The sequence below is a fragment of the Sturnus vulgaris genome, chromosome 6, assembly GCF_052056855.1.
Source record: "Sturnus vulgaris isolate bStuVul1 chromosome 6, bStuVul1.hap1, whole genome shotgun sequence".
NCBI classification, from domain to species: Eukaryota; Metazoa; Chordata; class Aves; order Passeriformes; family Sturnidae; genus Sturnus; species Sturnus vulgaris.
This window is the reverse complement of record NC_142248.1, coordinates 26895224-26922078: the sequence shown is the minus strand read 5'-3', so window position 1 is coordinate 26922078 and position 26855 is coordinate 26895224. Positions and strand designations below refer to the sequence as shown.

The window sequence follows — 26855 nt, the reverse complement described above, 5'->3', positions numbered from 1 at the left end:
AAAAAATAATTTAAACTTTTACTGTCAGTCTAGCTTTGGCAGCATTCAACTCCAGAAATGACAAACTGAGCAACCTTGAAGTTGCTCTGACAAGCATTATTTTATGTATTTGGCCTTGTCACATAGACAAGTGTTTTTGTGACAGAATGATGACAGAATTTTGAATCACAAAGATGAAATATGCTTTGAGGGCTGAATTTCTAAATGCAAAGATCTGTTGCCTAAACCCCTTCTGTGAAGCAGCCAAGTTGCCCCTGTTTATGTTGTAACTCTGAGCTACAGTCAAGAATGAATTCAAGGGAAACAAAATTAAGGTTGGCAAGATAGAGATGTATTTGTGAGTGGTTGCTTATATCTAGAATGATGTCTTCCTGATGGGGAAATCTCTTCTTTGAAGTGTGAGTGAGGCTGGTCTGGGCTAGTTTTTTTAGCTTTGCACCCAATGGACTTTCAGAATTTCCTATTTGCAGTGCTCCAGTTCTGTGTGTCTTCTAGTTTGAACATTGTTTCGTTTCTTTTTTCTATTTTTGTGATTTTTTTTCTCCAATGGTGTGTTTGCATGATAGAATGGAACAGGAGACTCCAATGACTTCTGGAGGATTGAAGTGGTAGGCAGAAAGACTGGGAAGCTCATCAAAGTCCTACGGAGTCAGGTCAGGCTAACCCATGTGGCCACAGGGTGTATATTGGGATCTTCTGGAAAGACTCTGCCAAAATGGTAAGTGGTTTGTAATCCCTATCCACCCCTGCAGGGCCGTGAGCTGACATGATCCTTTACTCAATGGTACTTTTAGACTAAGCAAAAACTACATTTCTTCTGTTTCTTTAAAAGAATAAAAATGTAACTAGCAGGTACTAAAAATATGACCAGAGAGGAAGATCTGGGTTAGGGCTATGCAGTCTGTTACAGTGAAGGTATAAGGCTCTGAAAAATAATATCCCTTATTATGAGATCCAGGAGTGGCGTGGACATAGATCTTGTCATCTGGTAAGGCCAGGAGGGGATGACAGACATATTATTTAATCCTTGGGGTTTGCAAAAATCACTGGAAACTGGGGCAGTTCATGCTGTTCTGTACCACAATCTTCAAAATTGCTTTCTATTGGTATTAATTTACCTTGTTATTAGAAGATCTTTGCAATTTTTGCATGCAGCATCTGAAGCGAGGCAGTGGTTACAAGCTGCTAATAGCAGGGGTTGGGATTTTTTATGTCCTTGAATTACACATCATCATTCAAATGAGGTGTATGCAGAGACATCCAGGCTGATGCCAAGCAAGCTGCCCTGTCAGTAAAGCTGCACCATGTGGGATGCTGACATGGATCCTGAGGCAGAGGCTGTGCATTCATGTTGCTGCTGTTTCGAGAGCTGCCTCCCTTCCTGCTGCTCTAGGTTTCCCTTCACTGTGTTGTGGTAAAACCAGATTCTAAGGAATCCTGTGGATGCTGAATCATAGCGCAGGCAGGTACCTCTGGCAACTGCCTGGCCAGGAGTGCAAATGCCACTTAGACATCACCATAAAACTGGGCTCATGGGTACATAATGTGTTCAGCTAAAAAAAAAAGCCCATTTCCATCAAGAGCATTCAAAAAACTTTGTGAATTGGGTTTTTTTCCCAGTAACATTTTACTATCTGAATGGAAATTATTGCCACAAAATATTGATGATAGTAACAGCTAAGGGGGAAAAAATACTTGTTAACTGCAAATAAGAATGGTTAGAGTATATTGGATTTTTATATTTTTTAGTTTAATGGGTAGTACTCACTGTCCTTCAGATAATTTAATGGTAATTATTTAATGAATTAATTAGTGAAAATTAATTAGTGAAATTTGCTAAGTGGTGATTGATAGAAAATTCCCCATTAATCTGTCATATTACTGCCTGATTTGATGCACTTTCTCCCAAAGTCTTTAATGTGACCTGCTAGACATAGGATGGTAGACTAAAGAACAGTTATTAGTATTCTCTAAGGTAATTATTTTGTTTCTGTAATACAGTTCTTATAGATATGGATTGACTTAAATTAATAGTGGTGATTTTCTTTGGAGGGACTATAAGGGTTAAATTGGAAGTATTTTCTAGTTGGCAAGGTGCATAAGTTTCAAAAATCTCACATATCCACCTAGGGCTTTTTAGGTGAGAAAGTGAGAAATTTGGTTCAACTATTCTGTAGAATTTTGATGTCAACTGCCTTGCAGATCTGTTTTGGTTTCTACATGGTTCTTATAGCACGTAAGAATGCAACTGCTGAAGCATTACAGAGAAGTATAAAGCTAAATGGAGAAAAACTAAACACAAAATGGAAATATTGAGTGTTCCTGTGGGGTGGTGGTGAACTGTTCTGCTGATCCTCAGGGGCTGGGAACAAGTAGAAGTCACCTGCACACCATACCTGAAGGAGACACCCAATTCCCTCTGGAACTTTGAAGATCATATTAACCCTAAATGTAAGTAATTGATTTTCTTTTTGATTGAGAGTGCATCTTGGCTTGCTGTTAAAGGAAGGGATGAGCAGTAGCTGACATTTTGTATTTGAAGCATTTGTGTGCTTACCCAGTTTAAGTGCAAACTTGCTGAACTTGAGTATGTGCAGAGATGCAGAGCCCTTTTCTATTTCACTGTTTGTACTGAAAGCTGATGATAATGCTTGAAGTGTAGTGGAAGTATAAAGACTTTTTTAAGGATTTTGAGATTTTAATGTGTTACAGAAGTGTGAAGCACTCCAGTACAGGCTGTTATTTCTAACATTGTTTAATTGGGAATTGTTGTCATTGGTATGAGTATGCCATATATATTTCAATGATTTATAAAAGAATCTTGGATCCAGTCTGTTCTGGTGTATTTTTTCCTTCTCCTGCTGGGGGTGTGCTGAATGATGACTTTTGCAGTACCGTCAAGAAATGAATAGCGTGTGACAGAGATCTAAGTTTGCCAGTAATGACAAGTGGGTCTTGAAGCCTCATCCAGGAGTTACATATGTTTCACAGGCTCATCTGGCCTGGGTTGTTCAACACAGTTTTCATCCCATGAATTTCAGGTGACTTGGGCTGAGTTCTGAGTTAAAACACTTACTGTTCTTTCTCCTGTGAGAGCAGCTGTATGCAAACCAAAGGAGAGAAATCCTGGGCTGTTGACTTGGTAGAATTTCCTCTTCTGTTGTAATGCATTTTGCATTCCTATGCTTATGGCTTATTTACAGATAAACAGCAGCCTATGAAGAATGTGTCTCTAATTTTAGCTAGAAATACAGATCTATTTATTTCATGGACTTTTATATATTTCTATTACTCCTAGAAGTAAAGGAGGAAATTTAGAAGTACAACAGTTGTAAAGTTCACTGGGGGATGCTTCTGACTGCAAGCCACTGTGTTTAGAGTATGACTAAATTGCATAGAGAATTAAAAGAGGTTCTGGAAGCAGATTTGTTGTAGGAGGAGAGAGTTTAGTTTATTATGAAAAAGGCAAATAAAAGTAAACCATACAAACTTCTAATCTATTTTTCTCTCTTTTTTTTGAAGTGCCCAATATCAGCCTGGATGTTTTGAAGCCTTCTTTTGCAGAAATTCTGCTAGAATCCCACATGGTTATGATCCGGGTAGGATATAATTGATTCCAGATTATAATTTTCTTCCTCTTCTCTCTTGCATTCAAAAAGAAATAGCACTTTTTAAGAGATCTGGGTGATGGCTGCAAGCTAGGGCAGAATTTGCATGCCCAAGCAACCTACTTGAATTTATACTTAGAAAAAAGGTTGGTCTCAGAGCTAAATCTTCCAAGTCCAAGTTTGGCAGCCTTGGGTTTAATGCCTGGCTCTGCTGTTGGTGTGATCTATCTACAGCCTACTTATGCAATGTTTTCCCTACCTTCCTGTAAGGCTTTAAAGGAAAATTAGTCTTTGTGAGGCAGGGGGATATTACTGTGGTCAAAATCAGAAAAATCAGCTAAACAGACACTTAAAAAACCAGTAAGTGTTTGGATTTAAAATGGGAAACTTCTGATTTTTTTCAAGTTCATCAAGGAGCTGTGATTTCTGGTTTTCCTTTTTATCTCTGAATATATATTTTTTAAGAAGAAAAGGTTTAATATTTGCAAGGTGGACTGCTCTTGCAGTCTTTTCCTATGATTGTTCTTTGTACTTTTGGCCACAGCCCTTCTGCTTCCATCTCCTCGATCCTTCTGAAGAATGAGAAGTCAATATTTTGAGAAAGAAGTCTAGGGTATTCTTTGCTACTGTTTGTGAATTTAAAGAGAAAAAAGTAGTCATGCACATTATTCTTAGTACTTGTAAAGTGTTTTTGTAAAGCGTTTCCAAGGCAATCAGTGATAATGCTGTCTCAGGTGAGGAAGCACCTGCATGAGTTTCCATGGAAATAATCTTTGAGGCTTTTTTTTTTTCGTAGTGGAGGGAAACCTGTCACATTAGTCTATAATGAAAGAAGGTCTTGCTTATGCAACATACATCCTCAGTGGCAGAAAAGCTGAAGAAGAGAAATGAGAGAATACTGCCTCTTTTGCTACCCAAAAGCCATTTTCATGTGCACAGTAGTATTAAAACATTCATAGTCCTAATTGTGCCCATTGTGGAAGATGATGTGTTTAAGTAGATCAAGAAAGAACATTCTCTCAGGAAGGGTATTGATGTATGTTTGTGTACACAGACATTTCTGGCCAGACATTGCAACATATCTGCCTGCTCATTTAAATTTTATGTTGATTTATCTGTAGGGAAACAGCGGCCTCAAACCAAAGGACAATGAAGTTACATCCAAACCTTGGCACTGGCCCATCAACTACCAGGTATATTGATCAGTCAATATTCCCTTCTATTTTCAAGTGCTTTTGCAGTGCCTTTTGAAGCACAACACCTTGTAATTGCATTGAAGATGTTGTTAACTCTCTTTTGTAGTACCTGAGATGCATGGATGGGAATTTGTCTCACCTTAAGACACTGTGCAAAATACCGACTGGTCTGATGAATATCTGTTTTTCTTTCTTCTGATCTCTTTCCTCAGGGGCTGCGTTTTTCTGGTGTCAATGAGACGGATTATCGGGTTTATTTGCTTGGAAACCCGGTAAGTTGGAGTGAGAAGTTCCAAGCCAATGTCTTTAGCAAATTTTAGCTTAGTCTTGGTTCTGCCAGTTCTCTTCCTTCTCCTTTAGGACTGTCTCTCTTATTGTACTCTTAATGTTTGCATGTCACATGCATATGTACAGCATAAAGTCCCAAATCTTTCTTTTCTTTTGTGTAGGTGATATGGTGGCTAAATCTGGTCACTATTGGGTTATATCTTCTGATAACACTTTGCACTGCAGTGGCACTGAAGAGAGGTGTCCAGCTGACATCTGAACTCAAAGGTGAGGTCGGTCTTCTTTTTCATAAATGGCTTTTGCAGGAACCTTAAAAGTGTGTGGATGGCAGGACTTTGTGTGTCAAGGGTGGGAAACCACTGAGCTTGGATTATCAAGCAGCGTCCACAGGGAAAAGAGTGGGAACTTCACAGCTGTAGTTCAATAGTGAACACCACAGATCTTCTACAAAAATAGTGCATGGCTACTTACATTGGCTGCAAAGGATAGAGGCCAATTATCAGTGCTCTGCTATCAAGTTCTGCATGTGCTCTGTACTCAGTAGTTTGCACAGTGTTTTAAGATAAGAAATGTTTTCTGATATTTACGCAAAGCAAATGACAAATACAAGAGATAATTTTATCCTTTATTATGTCCATTGCCAAGGTTTTGGAGCTTTTCACAAGCCCTAATTAGTCATACTTTCACCATTCCTGTTTACATCGATGGTTGCTTCATTTTGTAGATCTCTTTACAGAAGAAGTCAGTTCTAAAATGTGATGGGAAACTACTCAATTATACAATAAGTTATTGGTTAAGCTGCGTACAGACATCAGAGCTCTTAGTCCTTTCCCCAGGCTCTGAAAGCTAGGTACCACTTCTTTCTAGGAAGGGCTGACAAAGTGATGATCAGGATGGCTCTCATTGCAGACAATGAAGATCATCAGAAACCAGAATCACCTGAATTAGTCTGATGCACATCTGGAGAAACTGCACATTTGGTCTTAACATAGAGCATGGTCAGCCTCCTGCCATACCTTGAAACTTAGGTTTTTGTATATCTCTTCTGATAGCTGTTCTCCTGAAGAGTGCTTGTATGTTTATAAAGAATGCAGCTAGGATGTTGCAGAGGCTTGAAGCTATTTCAGACCAATACATGATTTCCTGCAGAGATATTCCTGTTGAGTTTACTTAGTGTGTTAAGGTTTGCAAATAGGAACTGTAGCTGAGTTTTTCTCTGCTGAAGTCTGTTTATTTGTGTTCCAGAACTGTCCAGAGTTGTGCTACGAGCTGGAGGGCAGATCACACTGGGCTGGCTCCTTCATTACCTCCCTTTTTTTATGATGGGACGAGTTCTCTACTTCCACCACTACTTTCCTGCAATGCTTTTTTCCAGCATGTTGACAGGTAAATACTAGAGTCTTGGAGAAGACAGGGTAGCGAAAAAGGTGATATTCTGTTAAATTAAATGTTTTGCGGCCTAAAAAGTTTTATTTTTATAGGCTTTGTTTACCTGTGCAAAGTGCTTGAAAGCTTTGACTTACTCAAAATGTTTTTCACAAAACAGTTTGCAGTGTCAATTTTTTATTTGTCTATTTGGTTTTGTTTTTTTGGTGGTGGTTGGTTGGTTGATTGGATGGTTGGTTGGTTTTTTGGTATTACCCTGGAAAGGCAGTCATGTCTAGTGCTTAGGGCATTTAAATTTAGACATGGGGTTCCTAGTCTCTGCTATTTTACTGTTCTTATATATTCTTGTATGTAAGTTACTTCCCTCTTGGTTTACTGCCAACACGTTTCAGTCGTGTCTGTTTGTAATTTGGCCTTGATAGTTTTTCCTGTGATTTTATACCAACTTCATTAGCATCTGGGGCCCAGGTCTCTTTTATTCAAATGGAAAGGTAGAACAAAAAGAACTTTTGCTGATCTCTATGGTTCTGAAGGTTACCAAGGTAAATGTATTTAAAAACTGACATGGTCTTTTCGTGTTAACAGAGTTTCATTAGCTTGGTCTGTGAACATATCAGCTCTGTTCTCCTGACTTCTATCTCTTCCTTCTCCTAGGAATCACCTGGGATGCACTACTGAAGTTCTGTGCTGTGTTCTTGTCATGCAGCACTACAGCTAGAAAGGTATATGGAGGTGGATTCCTGGCACTGGTTCTGCTCATCCTGTACAGGTGAGAGTTAAAAGCTGAACTTTTCATGAATGGAATGTGTGACGGTTGCCATATCAATAGAAATTTTGCTGCCTGTTAATTATCCTTAGCCATTCTCTTCTCTTCTCTTCTCTTCTCTTCTCTTCTCTTCTCTTCTCTTCTCTTCTCTTCTCTTCTCTTCTCTTCTCTTCTCTTCTCACATCCTCAAGGCCAATCCTAAACCTTCAAATTTGATTAGATTCAGCATCTATGTCCCAGTAATGCATTATAGAACATCTCTCCATTGCAGGGAATCTTTCTTTTGTTGCAGGATGCAGTGTGAGCACTCTATTCTCCTCCAAACCGCCTTTCAGTGCTTTGTGGTTCTAATCCCAACGATGGTGACATATTCCTCAAATACAAGCAAATTTGTCATTACTGTAGGTTTTATCAGATTCTGAGAGAAAATACTACGTGTGATAACTGTGTTCTATGTATATATTGGGTTCAGCAGAGATTAGAAGGTTCACAGTAGAGCTTAGAGCAGCCTGAAGACAAAGATCCCATAGGCTGTGAACTTCTAGAGAGGGAAAACTGTGCTGTGTTTGATGGGCGTTTGGTTTCTTTCCACAGCTTCTACCTCTTCCATCCACTGTCCTATGGGATGATAGGACCCATGGCCACCAGCCCTAACAGCCCCATGGCAGGGCTCCGGTGGATGGACTCCTGGGAATTCTAGAGCAAAGGAAGCCTGGGAGCAGCGGATCAGAAACAGGAGATCTGCTGCATGTCAGGCTGATTCTGGTGCTTTGAAGACATGACTATAAAATGCCCTCTCTGGAGAACTCTGGGTATAGTAACCCTGTTGCTTTGTCATTTGTTTGCACTGCCTGCATTGGAAGATGCAGAGGATGAGAAGGTCCCCTTAAATTAAGAGACTCATGTCCTGAATCCTTAGGTTATATTAATGGACAACTGGCTGCCTAAATGCCAATTCCTTGAAGCAGTATATGTCAGTCAAACGGCAGTGGCATTCCAGCAGCCAGACCAGTACAGGTTGGAGGCTGTCTGCAGTTGCATGTACACTCTGTGTGTGTGTGTTTCTTCCTTCTTGTAATCTAAGCACCACTACAGTTTGAAGCACTATAGGACTTCTATCATGATTAACAACATTTCTTATGGTGAGATTTTCAAAAGCTTACTGTAAGTATCTGGGGACCTTCATTCTACCTGCCTTGGCTATTTGAAGGTTTTTTTGTTCTGACCCTGGAATTTTAAAATTTGACTGAAAGGGTCTGTTTGAAATCTCCTGAGCCATTGTGCCTTGCCTGTCTCCCAGGCCCTCTGCAGAGATGGAAATTGTTTATTCCTATATATTGCCTTGCTTTCTGGTCACCTTTAATAATTTATACAACTCACCTAGTAGGTCTGTTTTCAGGGCCAGACTGTTCCAGCTCAGCTCTTGGTAGCTTCTTTCAGTTCTGTCTGAAGGTGCCAAGGAAATTACAGTAGAAATGGCAGGTGATATATTTTCAGCCCCCTGAAAATTTTCATTTTCAGTATGCCATGGAGACCAGCATGAGGATGTACTAGAGACTGTAATGATAGCTTGAAAATCTTACAGCTGTCATTCAGCTTTTGTTCCCAGCTATTTCAGTGCCAGTGCCTGTGCTTTTAGGGGAAGGCTTCATTTCAATGCATGTGGCATCTGCAAAATTGGCTGCTGGTGCCAAAGTATCTGCTCAGTGTTCCATATTGAAAAAGTTCCTTCTCTAGACTGCTGAACATCAAATTACAAGGAAATGTGAGGACAGGCAAAAATTCTTTGTCTGTGAAGTGTCAAGAGCTATTGGATGATGAATCCACCCCTTCCAAGAAAGCAGAATTTGATTTATCAGGTGCCTTTGTCCTGTGTTAGGTCTATTTTTGTCTATGTTTCTTTTATTCTGTTTCCTACTCTTCATCCAGTGTCGATTTCCTGTCACAGTTCAAGTTGCTACCTTGTAGCATCCTACATGAATGACACTTAGATCATAGCTGTATTCCTATCTCAGGAAGTAATATTTTAAAAACTCTTTTGTGTATGTTTCAATTAACTCATGCCTTTAATTTCAGAGTTCTTGCTTTTCTTCACAGCCTTGCATCAAAATTACAGGTAGACAGAGAGTAGCAGGTCGGTGTGTCTGCCTTTATACATGGACTGTGCATTTATTTCTCTTACCAAATCTTGGATTCCAATACATTTCCTGCCACACAGAAGGGCTGCATTAGCGTAGTTAGTTGTTCTGTGGGGAGGGACTAGACTCCAGTCAGACTTGCTTTGGTTCCTCTTTAATAGAGATCCATAGCATTGTTCAGTAAGGCAGCTGCTTGCTTTGTAAGGCTCTGGCTTGGTGTGTCACATCTCTCAAGAAACTGATTCCTGTAGATGCTAGCTCAGATGGGATGGACCTGTGCTTTTGATTGTAAAGGTTTTGAGTTGGTCACCTGCTGCTTATACATGGTGGGAAGTCATAGCAGTAATTAGCTGCTGGGTTTGATGATTCTTTTCCACTTGTTATTGCAGGAAGTGCTCCTACCTGCATGAGCCAGGGGTTCACAGAGGTGATATATAGGCAAGACTGTCGTGGGGGAAGGCTGCAAACTTCTTCAGAACCTGCCAGATCTGACAGCAGCAGCAAATTGTTAACTGTTGGCAATGTGGAAGGCAGAAAGTACAGTGCTACCTTGTAATAATGTGATCCAGCATCTTCTACTCTTGGTGAGATTATTGACTTAATACATTGCTATCCTCAATGTGAGCTTTCCCTAAGATAGTGCTATTGTCATGGGGAGGATTTGCCAGAAGAGCAAAAAAAATCATGCGAAAGCCATGATTTAAAGTGCCGTTTTTTCCAGCACATACAATTATACACTTCCCTTTATCATTAACAACAACAAAAAAAAACTAAGAAACTTGCGAGTGTTTTGGAATTACTGTTTCTCACACCCTTTATTCATCATATTAAACCTTGGGAATGCAAAAATTGAGTCAGTAACCTTGGTCTCTTCAGTTATTATGAAGGAGTCAGTTTTGTAGGAGTTGCCTGAGGAAGATGAACTGTTCCTTGGCTAGGATCCCTCCATCCCTTTTTACTAATAATCTTTTGGATGTGGACTGGCAGCTGAGTGCTGAAGGGTGCTAATTTAATGTTCTCATCCCACCTTCCTGTGCACAAGTCCAGCTTCTGTTTCAACACAGACAAAAGGTTTATTTTTATTTAGGACTGTCACTTCAGAAATTCTCTTGACAGCATTTGATTGACATTGAGACTATTTCTTAGGTCTTGTGTGCTGGTAAGGGGGTGGAGGCATACAGTGAAAAAAAAAATCTAGCTATTCCACAAGAGGGAGCAGCTTCCAGCAGAATTTTTATTTTTGATCTTAAAAGTTAAAGTTAAAAGGAGTTAAAAGGATTGAAAGGTATACATTGAAGACTAGAGGGCAGACATTTCCTCTGCACTCTCTGGATTCCAAGGGTTGGGTTTTGAAGTAAGTGTACATTGATGTAGCTCTGCCTTCTTTTGGGAGAAAAATACTGGAAAAATTACTCTAGTTAGAATTTGACCTTCAGTATTTGCTTCTTAAAACAAAACCTGTCAGACCATTGCTGAAACATAATAGTAACTGATATTTTGTGAGGTCAATAAAATACAATAATTTGGATTCCCTTCCTGACTCTTTCTTGAAATATCTGAGTGGTACAGACATGAGGCAATGGGTGCAAGGCACTCTTTGCTTTTGGGATGGAATTTGGGCTGCTTCAGTTCAGTTTTTCCAGCTGTGCTTGTGGAATGAGTTCAGGTTCTTTTTGAGAACTGCTCATTAGTTGTCTTCTCCAGTCATGTGAAAAATAGCTAACAGTGCTTTCTGAGGCCAGAAGGTGCTGTTCTCTGGAGCAGCTGCTGTCTTTGAGCCTTGCTTGACAGGGCTCCTTTTATCACTGACAAAGAATTTCATCAAACTGTATCCATAGATTCAAATCACAAAAAGCTGCAGGCTTCCACGTTCCCTGCTTCAAATTCGTTTTTGTGTGTAAACTCTATTTTCAACTCTTCAGTCTCTGAAGGATAGATAGAGGGCCTCTAGGCTCATCTAGCTTTATCCTAGGCAATCCATCCCTCTTAAAAGGTTTCTGCTAACAGTTGCTCCAGGACATCAATACACACACATCTATTCTAGCAGCAGGGACTGGCCTATTTCCAGGAACTGGACCACACATGCTATGAGACACAGATGTGACCATGAGGAGGATTTGAATGGAGATTTTTGTGCCAAGGTTGCCCAGGTAGAGGATTTTGTGTCATCACTGTTTGCCACGATTGTTTGCAGCCCTGGGAGCCACCACCATTCTTTAATCTGTACAGGGTTTTCTTTTTGCATCTTGATTGGAAAGGCTGACTGATGCACAAAGGGCATTGACAGAATAATCTTTCTTATATCTTCCTCCTTCTGGTTCTTGAAGAATGCCCAAAGTACAAGATATGTCTTTGCTTCCTCTAATTTTTGGACTATGCATCCATTTCATACAGGTGCCTGAACAAGGGGTAGGACAGGACATCTTGTAGTAGCCTGAGTGAATGAATGCCTGTCACATGGTCTGAGAGCAAAACCAGAACCTTGTTATGGAAAGGTAAACAAATGTGTTACTTGATAGTTCCTTCCTGTTCCTCCTGAATCCTTCAGAGAATTGTTTTTAAGGGACCTGAGAGCAAACCAGCTGTTAACGTGAAAACACAGGGCATTTACCTGAAACTCCATTGCCACGCTTGGCAGCTTCCCTTCCATGCTGTGACTGTGTAGCCCTCTGGGTTGGCACTCTGTGCACAAGCCCTGTTTCCTCCTCTCAGGATCCTGCTGGCAATATGGAAACCTCCTTAGCAGTGCCCTGTGTCTCTGCCAGCTGGGGAATGTAGGTAAGACTTTTTTCCTCCTTGACAGCAAGTGATCCCATGACCCCACACATGGGCAAGTTTGTCATGAAAGCAAAAATGTGTGGACTGTTAGAACAACATAAGGCTCTTCCCTGCTGGGAAAGGAAGGCTGAGGATAAGAACACCACCTCCGTACCATCCTTTCTTTGGGGCGGGGCTGTTGGCTGCAAGCAGTCAGGACTGAAAATTCTCTTCTTTAAAGTACTGAGACCTTGGTTGTGTGGTTGGTTGCGAGTTGCTTCACTTTGTGAACTTCTTAATGCTTTTTACTTGAATGTCAAGGGCTATGGTTATCACAAATAATATCTGAGGTGATCACATGTTAGCATAGATACCACTCCTGCTGAATTTGTAATTGATTTTAGAACTTTGCCAAGTGATCTTACTGTTTTACAAGACATACATTTAGAGCTGTCCTTGAAGAGCTTGCCTCTGGCTAAGCAAGAGTTTGGAGCAACAGCAAGAGGGGTTCTTTTGTAATTCTGTTCTATATCCTGAACCTTTCTTACTAATGCTGAAGCGTGTGTGCATTGTCTGTGAACTGAATTCTTTTAACTACGGTGCAATTACTGTACCATATGGTGTGGATGGGGGAATGTTCCCTTGAGCTATAAATATGTTTTGTACAGGTGATAATGGAAAATGAGGTAGAATTTGGAATTAAATTTTGTAATAAATATCTCTTCTTTGAAGCAATCTCTTTGTGTCTAGATTTTGGGATTGTTTTTTCCCCTCTTTCATTTTTTCCTCACATACCTCCTTGAAGTAACAGCATGAACTTTAAATGGACCCACTGGAGAATTTAATCTAGGTTAGTGATGATGTATATCACCTTTTAGCACACAAGGATTGCTGGACTGCAATTCTAGATCAGATTTTACTGCAATCCAAGCAATGTATTGGTAAGCACAACAGGAAGTGAAACTGGTACATTTGGACAAGAATAAAGTATTGTCTGTCGAAGCAGGTTTATTTCCCCTATTAAAGATGTGGTAAATTGTCAGTATGTATAATGTATCAGGTTAATGGGTATTTTCATCAAGCTTCTGATAGGTTACCTATGAACACTTCATTTGGCAAGTCAAGCACTTTGTTTGGAAACCCAGAATTTTTCTGTAAGTCATGATCAGTCTGTGGTGCTCATAACACCAGACTGGTGCACAATTTTGTACAAATGAGGCTCTTACTGTGAACTAAATGTGAGAATCCATAATAAAACTGGAACACTGAAAATCAGAATCTGGCTTTATACAAGACTGTAGTGAGGGGGCTGGAATATGCTTTTGAGTACAGTGTAGTAAGAGGTTGCTTGGGGTGGAACTAGATGGGAAAAACCAAAATAAAGCCACCTTACTTGGGACTACTCTGATGCCCAGATGAGTACTGGAGGAGAGCCAACCAGTCTGTTTGGACATGTTCCAAGGGCTACTGCAGTACAGCCAGGACAGCTAGAAACTGGACTGTGGCCTGTACAGGGTGATACAATAAGCTGTTAAATGGTTACTGAAAAGCCTGTTGACTTCTTGTATTGCTTCACACAGTACAAGTTGGTCTTTGGGTATTGTCTGATCAGGGCTATTGTTCTGGAAGGGAGGACTGCTGGTACAGAAGCTGTGCTAGAATGTAGGGAGATGACAAAAAAAAGAGGAAGTATTGTTCATAAAATGCTGATAATACCTGATGTAAAACTTCTCACTGCCCTCTAGAGGAAGAATGGCTTTTTTCTGCAGGTAAGTGATTTCGCATGGATGAACCGTGGTGACTGATTCCAATTTGTGTTTGATTTGAACCTCCCAGATTTGTAGGCTTCTAGATTCCAGCCATCAGCCTGTTATCTGTTCCTCAACAAGAATGAGGCTTTTTTACAACCTGGTGTTTTAATATAGATTTTGTGCTCTGTCCTCAAGCTGCTTCTTAATCTTCTATTTTCTAACTAAATAGAAACTTCCAATGCAAATTGCTTCCTTTGGCCCTCAATCTGCCATGATCTCCTTTTCATTGTTTACCCATAAGGTTTCCCAGTCTGTACCATGTCTTCCAACATCAGTCTCCCTAGGTCCATCTGCTGAAATCATATGGATTTGATCTTCACTACAACTACCACTGCTGTCTGGTTTACATCCAGGGATTGTGGTTGTACACTTTGGAGTTGTTCTCTAATACACCACCACTAACTGTAACTCTGGCCCATGTAATACATGCTCTGGAAGTAGAAAATTTGTGGTTTATAGAATGGGTGTAAGTCTGACAAGGATTATAATTGTTGTAAATTGCTTTTCCATTTTTATCCTTCTTGCAGTCATTGCTTTATCTCCATATTGCATCCAAAGCCTGTAATCTTCTTGTCATGCAGCTGACAAAAGTAGTCTTGAGGCTCCATTCACCTGACCTATTTTTTTTACCCTGTATTTTAGAATGATGTGGTTCTGCAGCACCTGGGTTTCTCCATTGACCAGAATGGCAGTTTAGATTATGTGTCCATATTAAAGCATGTGTGTTGGATCAGCTGTGTCACACCCTGGCAGTGTGCTGGTGCCTTGCAGTGCTTTGGGGACAATAAGTGTTCCATTTCAAGATGGAGAATGAAAGCGTGAGAAGTGGAGAGAATCAGTGCATTAAGATGGTACATTCTTGACGTGCATCAGAAACAGTGTGGCCAAGCAGGACCAAGGCAATGATTTGTCCCCTTCTCAGCACTCACACCCCAAATCCTGTGTTCATTTTTGGGATCCCTCACTTCAAGAAAGACATTGAGGTACTAGAACATGTCCAGAGAAGGGCAACAATGCTGTTAAAGGATTTGGAGCACAACTCTGATGAGAAGCAGCTGACAGAGCTGGGGATGTTTAGCTTGGAGAAGAAGAAGTTCAGGGGGGACTTTATCTCTCTCTACAGCTGTCTGAAAGGAGACTGTAGCAAGGTGGGGGTCATTCTCTTCTCTTAAGTAACAAGTAACAGGATGAGAGGAATTGGCCTCAAATTCTACCAGGCCAGGTTTAGATTGAATATGAGGAAAAATTTCTTCACTCGGAGGGTGGCCAGGCATTGAAACAGGCTGCCCAAGAAGTAGTGGAATTACCATACCTTAAGGTGTACAAAGAACACATAGATGTGACCTGGGGACATGGTTTAGTGGTGAACCTAGCAGAGCAGTTTGCAGGTGAAAAATTCCCCACTGAACAGGAGAATTATTTTTGACAAAGCCCCAAAGCTGTAATGGCTTAGGTGAGGGGGAGAAGGTCTCAATCCAGAAGTGTCCCACACATAGGAGGAATAGTACATGGGGTTTGCTTTGAGATCAGATGGCTGAGTGCAAAGCTGAAATGTGGGAATGCTGGCACAGCCCTGACATGAAGGAATGGATGCAGTAAAATACAAAATCTTTGTTTTAATAAATCATATAAAAATGCTATTCCTGGAGACAACCACTGTAGGTCAAACGTTTATAAGAGATGGCCTAATCAATAGTGTCAATTTAAATTGCAAGGAGGGAGAGAACAAAGAGAGGTGAGATCAGAGAGATGATCAATGACCACCTGAGAGACCAGCAGTGCTTCTGAAACAGCTTCCGGGGGGAAACTAAAGAAAAGACTCCACAATGAAGAAGGCATTCTTTTACAAGCTTTTGCCATGATGTTTCAGCAGCTGAAGGATGAGCCAGTCTAGAAGCATAAGGACAATTGGAGGAAGATCCAAGACCATGTACATCATCCCTAGGTAGGACAGAAGCCAGGTAACTGTGCTAACACAATGCTTGCCAAGTTGCCAGGCATATTAGCTAGAGTACCATGTCAAGCTAATGAGGCTGGAGAGCTTTTTGCTTGCATTCCACCAGCTTTGCATGTACCTCCATAGCTGTGTCCTATGACCAAATTCAGCTTGTGTGTCAAGACTGACATGGTCTTGAACTCTTTGGACTCACTTTGGTAGAGTGACTTACAAAAGGCAGAGGTTGTTTCTTGGAAGGTCAGCCTGCCGGTGTTGGTTTATCATTGTGCTAGGGAGCCCAAGGTGAATAACATCTGGGGTAGGGTTTGAGCATCTGCAAGTGCCAGACCTGGTCCAACAGCTCAGTGTGATCCCCTTTGACTTTTCTCACCACTTCATGTCTGGACATCCTAGGACTGTTTTCACCTGCCTGTGAAAGTCTTTCCTAGCTGGCCACAGGATAGTCAAGATTAATCTGGGGATGTCTAGCAAACTGAATTCAAAAGAAGTTTCCATTTTATTCTACTGTTGAATCCTCCCTCTGCCTATCCCTCTTCCCTTAGTCCATATCCCCAGTGAGGGTGGTAGTGCTGTCCTGCTCTCTCCACAGTCATGGTGACAGCAAGCAAGCTCTGCAGCTCATCTTAATAATTTTCTGGACAAGATTATTATCTCCTGCATTACTTTTGATTTTTGTTATGCAACCGCATTTCGTGACTTGCTTTGCTACTGAGCTGTGCCGCACCATGGCCTGAGGGGGTAGCTTGAGAAGAATTTTGGGAACGTTGCATGATTTCTGCACCCACCTGAGGATGGGATGGGAGAGATGGGAGTCTGGGAAAAAGAGAACCTGTCATAATCTGTGTTTTTTAAACTCGGAACAAGGGGAAACAAAGGGGATTAGCCAAGCCCAGGAGTCTGTATCCTAAGTGAGCAGGGAGCCTGAGGCAGATAGATCAGAGTGTTATTATTCATGAAGACTCACAGATACAGAATTGGAAATGAGCAGAAATTGTAAGGGAGATATGAGTTTGTTAGTGCAGCAGCTGGGGTGAAAACTGAGTGCCACAGCAGCACTGGCAAAGCAATCATCCCTAGGCCAGGCAGATAGGGCCTCCCTGAGCAGGGAGGGCTGTTCTCCAGGTGCTGTGAGCCCTGAGTGGTGGCCTAGGGATGGCATTTGCGAGCTTACTCCTAGTTCTCTCACACAGTTTTATGAGACTGGGCAACTTTCTTTCCATGTTGGTAAACTGAGGCATTGAACAAGTAAAGCCGATGCTTGGCAAGGGAAGCTAAGAGTGTTGGTACTGTAATTTGAAGTGGATATAGATTACAATAATAAAACCCACTGCAAACTGAAAACACTATAAATTTGTGTTCTCCCAAAGTAGAAAAGAGCATTATCATCCTCTTTGCATGTCAGTGAATTTCTCCAAAAACCTCTCTCCCCTTTCTTCAAGTGGTCTAAAGATGATTTTGGAGCAGTCTGTGCTGTTGACCAGGTTGGTCTTTGCTCATGAGAGCTCCAGGGATGGTCTTGCAGAAATCGAAGAGCAGCTCAGAAAAGAGCTGACTGCCAGGTTAGGTACATGGAGCCAAGGGAGCTGGAAGCCATCACAGGAAACCCTAAGACTATGGAAACCTTTGCAGTGCTCAACCTCTTGCTGAGATTCTCATGCTTGAAGGCTCACAAAACATTTGGAATAAGAAGAGAGGTTTTCTTGTTTGCTTCCTTGTACTTTAAATCCTCTCTGGTGCTCTCAGCACCTCGATGCTGTGACAGCAAGAGGAACTCTGACAGCCACATAACTGCAAGGGACAAGCTGCTTTGCACATAGGCAAGAGCACTGTCTCTCTCAAGCCCTCGGTCTTTTAAATCATTTGAATGGAGGTTTGAACGTTTCTTATCCCTGAGCTCTCCCTGTATCCCATCTCAAGTCCGTCCTTGCAGCTCCTTCTTCCTGTGCTGAAGACCTATGCTATCACAGAGGGGGAAATGCTGGGTTTATTAAGAGAGTGGAGATGTATCAGTGCCAGAAGGCAGCAAAGGGATGGATTCACTGTTCAGAGAGTCAGAGAAGGTGGGGAAACTGCTCCTGAATGTATCCTGCCCAGAAGGAGCTGTTGTAGGGGGCCAGGGAAGAGTTCTTGGACTCTGCTGTGTGTCATAGCTGTGTAGGGTTTGGATACCAACAAGTGGGTGGGGATATGGCCAGACCATTGCTCCTTTCATCAGCTGAGGCACTCCTATTTTCCATGGAAGGAAGGCGTATCATTGCTGCCCTTATATCTGGTCTGTTCTCACATTTGTGCCTTGTCTGTGAGCATTCAGATGCCACCTGCAGCACAGAGGTGAGGTGCAGGGGGAACATTTTGGACAAGAGCCACTGTTTTGCCATCACAGCTTCACTGCAATTGTCTGAGACACCCTTTCTATCAGGAACAATGGCTGAACCTGTAGTTTGTTGTTGCCCTGGCTGATACGGGGCGCCCTGTATGCATGGGAGTAAAGGTGTCTCACATTCCAACAAATCTTCAGGAACTGATCACTCTTAACTACAACTTGCTTTTGTGGAGTTTCTCTTCCTTCACTATCAGCCAGCTCTGAATGTATTCATAATGTTGTTAGGCAAATAATCAGCCTTGGTTGCTGCTTTGACGGCACATACGTGCTTCAACTCTGCTCCTCAGTATCCTGTGGCCTGAGATGACTCTCCACGCTCCTTTCCAGTACCCTGGCAGCACACCACTGCCTATCTGTTCTATCCTTTGTTGTTAGCAGGGCCAGGCTGAATTGTCCAGCCAGGCTCTCCACGTTCGCGTGGTTGTGACAACGGGCTGAAATGTCAGAGCACCTTGCACACATGACAAAGGATGACATTTCATGCTCGTTGCTGGTTCGCTCGATCAGCCGCAAGAGAGCTAAAGGTTAATGTTTGCGTTGGCGCTGCCGGGCTGGTCTTCTCCGCCCTGCTCGGATTAACCCTGTATTTCCCACTGCTCTCCCAGCTGCCCTTTCAGGCTGCTGCAGCGGTTATCGTGGCAGTGACTTATGATCAGCCCCCGGTGCGAGTATGTCCTTTGAAACCACACAGTTAAGATGCTGTTTTATCTGACTCCTTAATCCTGCCTGACAGTTAATTTTTAATTTTTTTTTTTCAGTTTGCTGGACTCTTCCTTCAAGTGCCCACCTTTAGGACAAGGGTTCTTCAGCTTCCTTTAACGCACGTGGAGTTTTTCCTATGCAGCATCTTGTCTGGCCTGCACTGAGAACACGAAGTCTCAAAATCCTGGGAAAACAGGTAATTTATTCTGGCACTTGCACCACCACCATCTTGGGTGGCTTCCTGCTGTCACTGCAGTCAGTTCTGTCACTCCAGCTCTATTGGAGAAAGGCCCCTGGGAGACAAGCTGGGGCTGAGAACAAAACACTGAGCCTTTGAACTTGTCTCCTCCCACGGAATGTTTTCAATTCTCCCACAAGAAGAGCCTCCTTTCTGGCTACACTGAGTCAATGGGCCCCTTGGATGGGTGGCAGGCTTCTGTCTTTTCTCCTGATTACCAGAAATAAGTCTGATGTACAGAAGCAGAACCTGTAATAAGATCAGCACAATTATTATTTTGGTGCAGACTGTGATGGTTTCAGTAATAGTTGCACTTTTGTATTGCTCTCGTCCTTCTGAAAACCTTAACTTTCCTGACTTCCCTTGTGCTGCCTGAGACCTCATTTGCCTTTTCTTGCTTTGTTTCCTCTGTGCTGTGTAAATCCTGGGGCCAAATTAAGCAGTGTCTGAACAGCAAAGAGAATCTGTGCATCCTGAACACGTGACAAAGATGTCATGTCTTCTCGTCTGTTATTAACAACTTTGCCTGCTTCATAGGCATAATTAGCCTTAAATTAGACACGTACCTTGCAGTGTCTAGCCTGCATCTGCCTGTGGAGATAGCAAGTGGCTGCGTGGCATCCAGTCTCAGTGGAAGAGGCCAAGAGCAAGAGGATGCTGTGGAGCAGCACTGAGGCCCTCCCAAGCAAAGTTACGCTCAGAGGGAGCTGTGCTGACGGTGAGCGAAGGTGGCCAGGTCCCAGTGGTCTCCTCGCTGGCACGGCTCTGCCCTGCTGCTTCACTTGTAAAATCAAGACGACGGGAAATGTCATAGGGAAGTTTGGGCATTTCGAATTTCTTTTTTCTCCCTTTCATCCGTCCTTCCTTCCTTCTCCCGAGTGGGAGATACTCGGTGAGATTTTCCTTCTGCGGCCGGGGCAGGCGCGGGTGGAGCGGAGCGGCCGCGGGGCTCGGCGGTGCGGGCGGGCGGAGCGCGGTGCGGCCGAGCCGGGGCCGCGGGGGCGGGACCCCGGGGGGCGCGGGGGCCGCGCCGGAGCTCCCCCGGCGGAGCGAGGGGCGGGCGGCCGCAGCTCGCCGGCCCCTCCGCCCGCGGAGCCGCGGTACCAGCGCCTCGCCTCGGGGCAGGGCCCCCGCCCCCGCCATGGAGAGCGGGATGCTGCTGTCGGGCGGGCAGCGAGCGCTGATCCGGGAGAGCTGGCAGCGGGTGAGCGGCAGCCCCGTGCAGCACGGCCTCGTCCTCTTTACCAGGTGAGCGGCGCGATGCGGCCACCGGCACCCCGGTCCCGGCCGCCTGCCCGCCCGCACCGACCCGCGGGAGGGATGGACGGGCTCCGCTTCTTGGAGAGAAACGCTTCCCTGTGCTTGGCGATGGCTCCTGGCCGGCTCCCCTCCCCTGGCCTCTCTCCCCTCCCGTGGCTGGCTGTCCCCGGGAACCGAAGCCGCTCCGCCGCCAAGCCGCAGGTGCCGTGGGGTAGCGGCGTGGGGCAGGGCTGGGCTTTGCTCCGCGCTGCTGCCCTGCCTTCCCCATCCTTCGCGAGTGAGAACTTTGCCCCGCGAAGACGGAGAGTGAGAGAGAAGCGGCGGGCGCGTTCTGTGCGTTTCTGCCCGCTGATCCCCTGCCTTGTCGCCGCGACTTCTGCTCTTCGAAGGGCTGTGTGCCCGCTTGGCTCTGGGGAGTGTGTGAAAGGGGCTGCCCGAACATTCTCCGACCACAGAAGTGCTGTGCAGCCCCAGGTGCAGACCTGGCAGCCAGGAAGGGATTCAGTGGCAGGGCAGAGGAAATGTGCCGGGTGGAATGGATGATACCCAGCTTCTTGCCTCTCCTCAGCAGATTAATGTATCAATGATGTGAAGAGAAAAAAGGAGAAATCAATGAAAAGTCGTTTGAAGAGGACAATCGGAGAGCTGATGAGCAGCTTCTGGAGCGAGAGGGATCCAAATCTCCCAGAGCAGGACTAGAGTAGTGATCACAATATGGGGGAGAAGGGTGCAGTAGTTTAATGTGCAGAATGAGGAGAAGAGAGACTGTCTTGCCTGAATTACTGGTGGCCTGTTCTGTCTACCTGGGTGGCTTCTACTGAGTCCCATTTGTGCCTGGCATACACTGGCAAGGGAGGATGGGGCAGGGGGAGAGGAAATAGGAACTGGTGATGATGTCAGGGAGTGGGGCATCAGCTGAGTTTGTACATGCCCCCCTTGGTATGGATGGCTGCTGGAGCTTGGAGGCCTTCCCTGATTTGGGAGCTTTTGGGTCCAAAGGCATCAGTAAGTGGGAATGGGAATAGTTGAGACAACAGCCGAGACTTGGAGGAGAAGGGCCAAGCTGGGAGGAACTCCTGAGGGTTGGGACTAGTTCTCAGGTGCCAGAAATATGTATCCATGAGCTGGGGTTATGGGCAAGGGAAACAGAAAGTTTTTTGTCTATAGATAATCTCGATTGCCCCAAACTAAAACTTTTCAGAACTTTTGGATCTTTTATGGATGGGGAGGGATCAGTAGGTGGGAAGGGAGGCAGAAGTGGGCCATGGGTGTGCTGCTGATGGAGTGAGTAGGACTTGAAATAAAGCTGAGGAAGTGAGAAGATGGGGTACTCTTTCTTGCTGTTGCAGGCTCTTTGACTTGGATCCTGACCTGCTGCCTCTTTTCCAGTACAACTGCAAGCAGTTTGCCAGCCCTCAGGAGTGCCTCTCTGCTCCTGAGTTCCTGGATCACATCAGGAAGGTGAGAGAGGGGCTGTGGCATGGCTGGAGCACAGCTTCCATGGAGGAAGAAACTCTTAGGCAATGATTTGGGACTGTGGTGTGGCTGACCAAGGAAGTCTCCTCCTGAGATGGTAACTGCAGGGTGTTACCCGTGCTATCAAAAGGCCTGGACACAGTGTCCTACAACAGTGGGGAAGGGATGAGAATGCAGGTTATGGTGGCTAAGAGGCACCATGCTGATCTCTATGCCCTAATCTGAGAGTGGATTGCTTCCTGTGAAGGCTGAAAGAATCCTCCTCATGCTGTGGCTGTAGCTCAGGGAGCTCACCTGTGTCCAGATGAGAACTGCTCTCTACTTGGCCACATGCTGACCAGGAGGTGGCACAGGTAGCTGGACTACCATGGACCCACTACTGTGGAAAGGTTGGTGCAGCTGCAGAGCCAGAAGGCCCACAGAGACCTCTCAGAGAGCCTCTGAGGGGGTGCTGCAGTAGACATTCCCCTCCCCCCAAACACAGAAAGGAGCAGGCTGAGGAGAGGTTCATGCATGCCCACTACACCTGGTACAGAGGAAACCCTTTGCTGAACCCTTAAGAGAAGCCACACTGGGACAAAGCATGGCATTGGCTTGCAGATGCCTTCATAAACTGCCTGGCTCCATCTTTAAAACAGTTTGGTGCTTTGCTTGCCTGTCTTTATTCCTTGTTAAGAGGCTGTTCCAGGACTGAGCTCCTCTGATAGCTGCAAGCTTTTTGTTATTTTCCAGCCTCTCTTTATTGGCGAAGTCAAGATTATTGCCTTGAGCTGAAATCGTTCTTTGCTCTTGTTGGAGATAAATTGCCTGTTGAAATTGCAGAGCACAATTCCATCACCTCTTGTCTTTGCCAAGATAATCATGCCTTGGCTTTAATCTCTTCTTCTTCATCTTTCTTTAAATCTTTTCTGTCCTGTTTCCATTTGACTCTTAATTCTCCTGGGAGACTATGGTATGTGTTTTACCAGACCAGGTCAAGAGACCTGGCCAAACTCTCCATCCCATCTCTTCAAAATACCTTGTCTGATCTTAGAATTGGACTGGTCTTATTCACAATTGCACTGTTTTGGCAACTTCTAGTTGGGAACTCTAGTTCTGGCAACTTCTGGGGTTCCCATACAGTTGTCCTGGGGTCCAAGGAGTTGTAATGACTGCATCAGCATTAGGTCTTAACCTGCAACTGCTCTGCTGTAGGGCTGTTTGTCCCCTCTAGGATAGGGTGGTCAGCAGTGCTGCTTGATCAGCAGTACAGCTCTGGTAGTGTCCCATGGAAGGATGTGGTGTGTGCTGCTGCCAGCCTCACTGATGTGACACATGGATCACAGAAGAGCAAGGGAAAGCTCAGAGGACATTTGGGCTGGGAGGGGTCAGGCTGACAAGGGTGAAGTAGAGGGTCAGACACTTAGGTTCAGCTTCCCTCCCAGAGGAAACATTCTGTTAATGCCATTCTGCCTTTCTGTTCTTGCACTAGGTGATGCTGGTGATTGATGCTGCTGTGAGCCACCTGGAGAACTTATCCTGCCTGGAAGAGTATCTCTGCAACCTTGGCAAGAAGCACCAGGCAGTTGGTGTGAAGGTTGAGTCTTTCTCGGTGAGGTGTTCTCTCTTGTCTCGCTGTGGCTGTGTTTATTCACCCCTGCCTGCAACCCTCAGCTGTCCCCATCCCTCCTCTGGGTTCAGCTGTCTGGAGAGAAAACTGATGGCTCAGGGCAGCCTGTCCAAGGTGCTGATACCAATCTAGTGACACTGGCCCAATGAGGGAAGCCTTTGAGCTTGCCTTGTTTTCTGCCCTTGCCCAGAAAGCCCAGGCAGAGAGGATAGATGAGAGCAAAGCATGTCCACTGTTTGAAGAGGCTCATGGTTTAGGACATTGCAGTTTCTCCTGTGCCACAGGGCTGCAGGCTCAGCCTTGCCCTGGATCCTTTGCATCTATTTCTCTGGGCAAACCTCACCACACCTGGAAAAGGGAGCATCCACCTCTCTGTGTTTGCACTGGGATGGGGTTGCTGCACCTTGGCCTCTGCTTTCTCCATGCCAGTAACACCCAAGCATCTTCCATATTAAACCCTTGATTACTCCTCTCCTGCTATCAAGCATGGACAGAAATGCCGTGGGGAAGGGCAGGTTGAAGAAAAGCTTTCTAACCCACACATGGCTCTTTCCTGATATTGTTAGCTTTTTTTCTCTTCAGAAGGAGCAGGGTCCCTTTTGTTTAGGGTAGTGATCCCCACCAGTGCACTCAGTGTGGGGGTGCTCCTACATGGGGCTGCTCACAGCTCTGTGAGGAGCAGTGCCCTGTGGAGAAGCCTGAGAGGCACTGAGACATGAGACACCTTAGCATCCAGTGTGGGGTCTGATCCACTCTCCTGACATCAGGGCATTGCTCAGCTCTGCTGCTTCACTGCTATGTCAAGGGATAGGGCCAGATACCTGCACCTGGGGGTCACAGAAATTGGATGTGTACCTCTCGCCTGGTGTTACATGTGCAGTATCAGCCCATGCTCCCTGACTTCCACTCCCCACTCATCCATGGTGAGGGCCAGCATAGGGCAGGGGAAGAGGATCACATGTGCTGGTTCTGAGCCCCCTCTGATGAGCCAGGGACTAGAGGGGCCTGGTAGGTGGAAGAGAAGCCAAAAAAGGTAGTGAAATGAGACAAGAGACTGCATGTCATCCTGTGGTGCTGAGCTTGACACCTCCTTGTTTGGTTTGCAGACTGTTGGTGAGTCCTTGCTGTACATGCTGGAGAAATGCCTTGGTGCTGCCTTCAACCCAGAGGTACAGGAAGCTTGGAGCAAACTCTACAATGCTGTGGTGAAAGCCATGCAACGTGGCTGGGAGACCCTCCCAGAAGGGGACTAGATCCTGCCAGCCATCCCTATCCCTGACCATGCAGCAGTCCTGAGCAAGGGAGTGTCACACCAAACTCGCTGCCTCTCCCTACCTCTGTCTTTCTGTGTGCACCAGCCCATGGCTGCCTCTGCCACTCACACGTCCTGAGGGCTCTCACGTGGTTCCACCCTGCTTCAACACGAGCGTGTCTCTGCCTTTGCTAAGGGCTGGCAGGGCATGTCCCTGCAGCGAAGCCTGGCAGTGCCACAGCACAGGTATGCCACCCTGCCCCAAGTTCCTTCAGGAACACCAACACCCATGTACCTACTCTGGGTTTTAACTTGCTCATCTTCCCTCTTCTTGTAGGTGAGAGCTGGCATGAGCCTCTTGCCTTATTTGCCCAAAATCCTATTTGCAGTGCTTTCCCTGCCAGGTCTGACACTGCTCGGTCCACCTGCACTGCTGTACCTGGTTCAGCTGTGGCAGTGACAGATTTGGCTCCATCCAGGTCAAAAGGCAGCAAGAGAGCAAGGCTAGTCACACCATGTGGTCGTCCTCCAACCTTGCAGCGAGTTTTCCCCCTCTCCCTTCATCAATGTATCAGTACCAGTTGGTTAATCCTAGTGCTTCTGCCTTGCCTCTGACCTGGATGGAGTCCCTGGCTTTTCCCTGTGTCAGGTTGGCCACTACCCAGTAGGTTTCTTAGGGATGCTTCAGGCAGTATTGCCACATTAATCCCAAGGTGAGACTACTTTTGGCAGGGTTAGGCTGCCAGCTGAAAGGCTTTGTGTTGATTTCACCTGCTGGTTTAACCTTAGAGCCATCTGAAATGCAGCAGCAGCAATGTCTGTTTACTGCTTTGTGTTAAGGAAAACAAACTAAATCCAAGGAAAAGATGTCTTAAAATAAAAATGAAGGTAGCAATCGTGTCATAGCAACAGCTTCCAGAAATTCTGGCTCTTGGCCAGAGGAAACATGGCATTCTGGATGCTGTCAGAATCTGGAGCGCTTCCCAGCTGCTCACAGTGCCCATCTGCAGAGTTCCTCACCCTCACAGGAATGAGGAGAGCATCTGCTAGAATAAATCCCAGAAAACTGCGGAGAGGCAGCACCTGAGGGCTCTGTGAAAGGGCTGAACTTGAGCACTTTGAGGAAGAGTTCTTTATGGGGAAGTCACTATGGAACAAGCAGAACCCTGTTTCTAAGCACCATTAGCCCCAGAGCTAGGACATGAAGCAATTATTCAGTTAAGAGGCAGCACCTTTTTATTTTTTTTGCTTCTTCTTCAGGACAGGAGGAACCTAGTGTTGAGGTCTGAGATGGTCCTGTTCTGAGGACACATTCCTCCTATTCTCAGATGTCCTCCACTCTGGGGCAGGAGAAAGCTGCCTGTTCAATGCAAACGAGGTCTCCTAGGCCCATGCCATGGGATGATGGGGTGCCCTGTGAGATGGGTCTCTAGTGCCCTGCCACCAGGCCTGATGGTAGCCATGGACTTCCAGCAGGAAAAAAAGCTCTCCAGCTGTGTTTGGGAGGCAAACTAATAGATGTTGTGAAACAGGCAGTGAACATCCCCACGTTCCTTGTCCTCCCTATGGTACCATGTTCTGCCTCTGCAGCCCTGTAATGTCGTGGTGTGCATCCTAGCCCATGGCTCTCTCCATCAGCTGGGTCACGTGAATTCCTCCCCATTCTTGCACCCAGCAGTGAGGGATGGAGGAGCTGGGGCTGGGGCGGGACACTAGCTTTGATGGCACGGTATGGAGTAGGAAGGTTTGAGAATGGGGATGTCCTCCTTGCAACCCTGTTATGGGACATCAGCCTTCAGCATCATGGAAGTGGGACACCTTCTGACTCCGTGTGACAAGTAGGCAGCTGTGTGGTGGGTGGGGTGTGGGTGTTACTGCCCAAACCATCCCTGCTCCCTCTAGCTTTCCCAGCTCCTTGACTTCTGCTCTTCTGTGCCACATTTTGTGTAACTCCTAAGAGAACCGAACTAGTCTGTGTGCCTCTTATACCCAGCTGTACTGTTTATTAAAAAACAACAGTGAGTCTTA

The 26855-nt window shown here is 45.0% G+C and overlaps 2 protein-coding genes across 6 annotated transcripts in view; both read left to right on the top strand.

The window, feature by feature from the left end:
- POMT2 (protein O-mannosyltransferase 2) overlaps nt 1-19948 on the top strand; it is a 34931-nt gene extending 14983 nt beyond the window's left edge. The window contains exons 12-22 of one of the 5 annotated variants that reach the window (XR_015804643.1): nt 567-718; nt 2360-2451; nt 3523-3599; nt 4730-4801; nt 5017-5076; nt 5254-5359; nt 6338-6478; nt 7133-7247; nt 7839-8056; nt 19049-19188; nt 19804-19948. Coding sequence is in view for 1 of the 5 variants with exons in the window: in XM_014869785.2 (XP_014725271.2) it covers nt 567-718; nt 2360-2451; nt 3523-3599; nt 4730-4801; nt 5017-5076; nt 5254-5359; nt 6338-6478; nt 7133-7247; nt 7839-7944 (921 nt within the window). In the remaining 4 variants the exon portion in view is untranslated. Of the gene's footprint in view, nt 1-566; nt 719-2359; nt 2452-3522; nt 3600-4729; nt 4802-5016; nt 5077-5253; nt 5365-6337; nt 6479-7132; nt 7248-7838; nt 12875-19048; nt 19189-19803 lie in introns of those variants that run through there. The other 4 variants (XR_015804641.1, XR_015804642.1, XM_014869785.2 and 1 more) reach the window with 4 other exon arrangements.
- A 308-nt stretch (nt 19949-20256) lies between these two features.
- NGB (neuroglobin) lies at nt 20257-26855 on the top strand. The gene is made up of 4 exons (XM_014869801.2): nt 20257-20478; nt 21840-21951; nt 23438-23557; nt 24682-26855. The coding sequence occupies exons 1-4, from the start codon at nt 20372-20374 to the stop codon at nt 24826-24828; spliced, it is 486 nt and encodes a 161-aa protein (XP_014725287.2). The 5' UTR covers nt 20257-20371; the 3' UTR covers nt 24829-26855.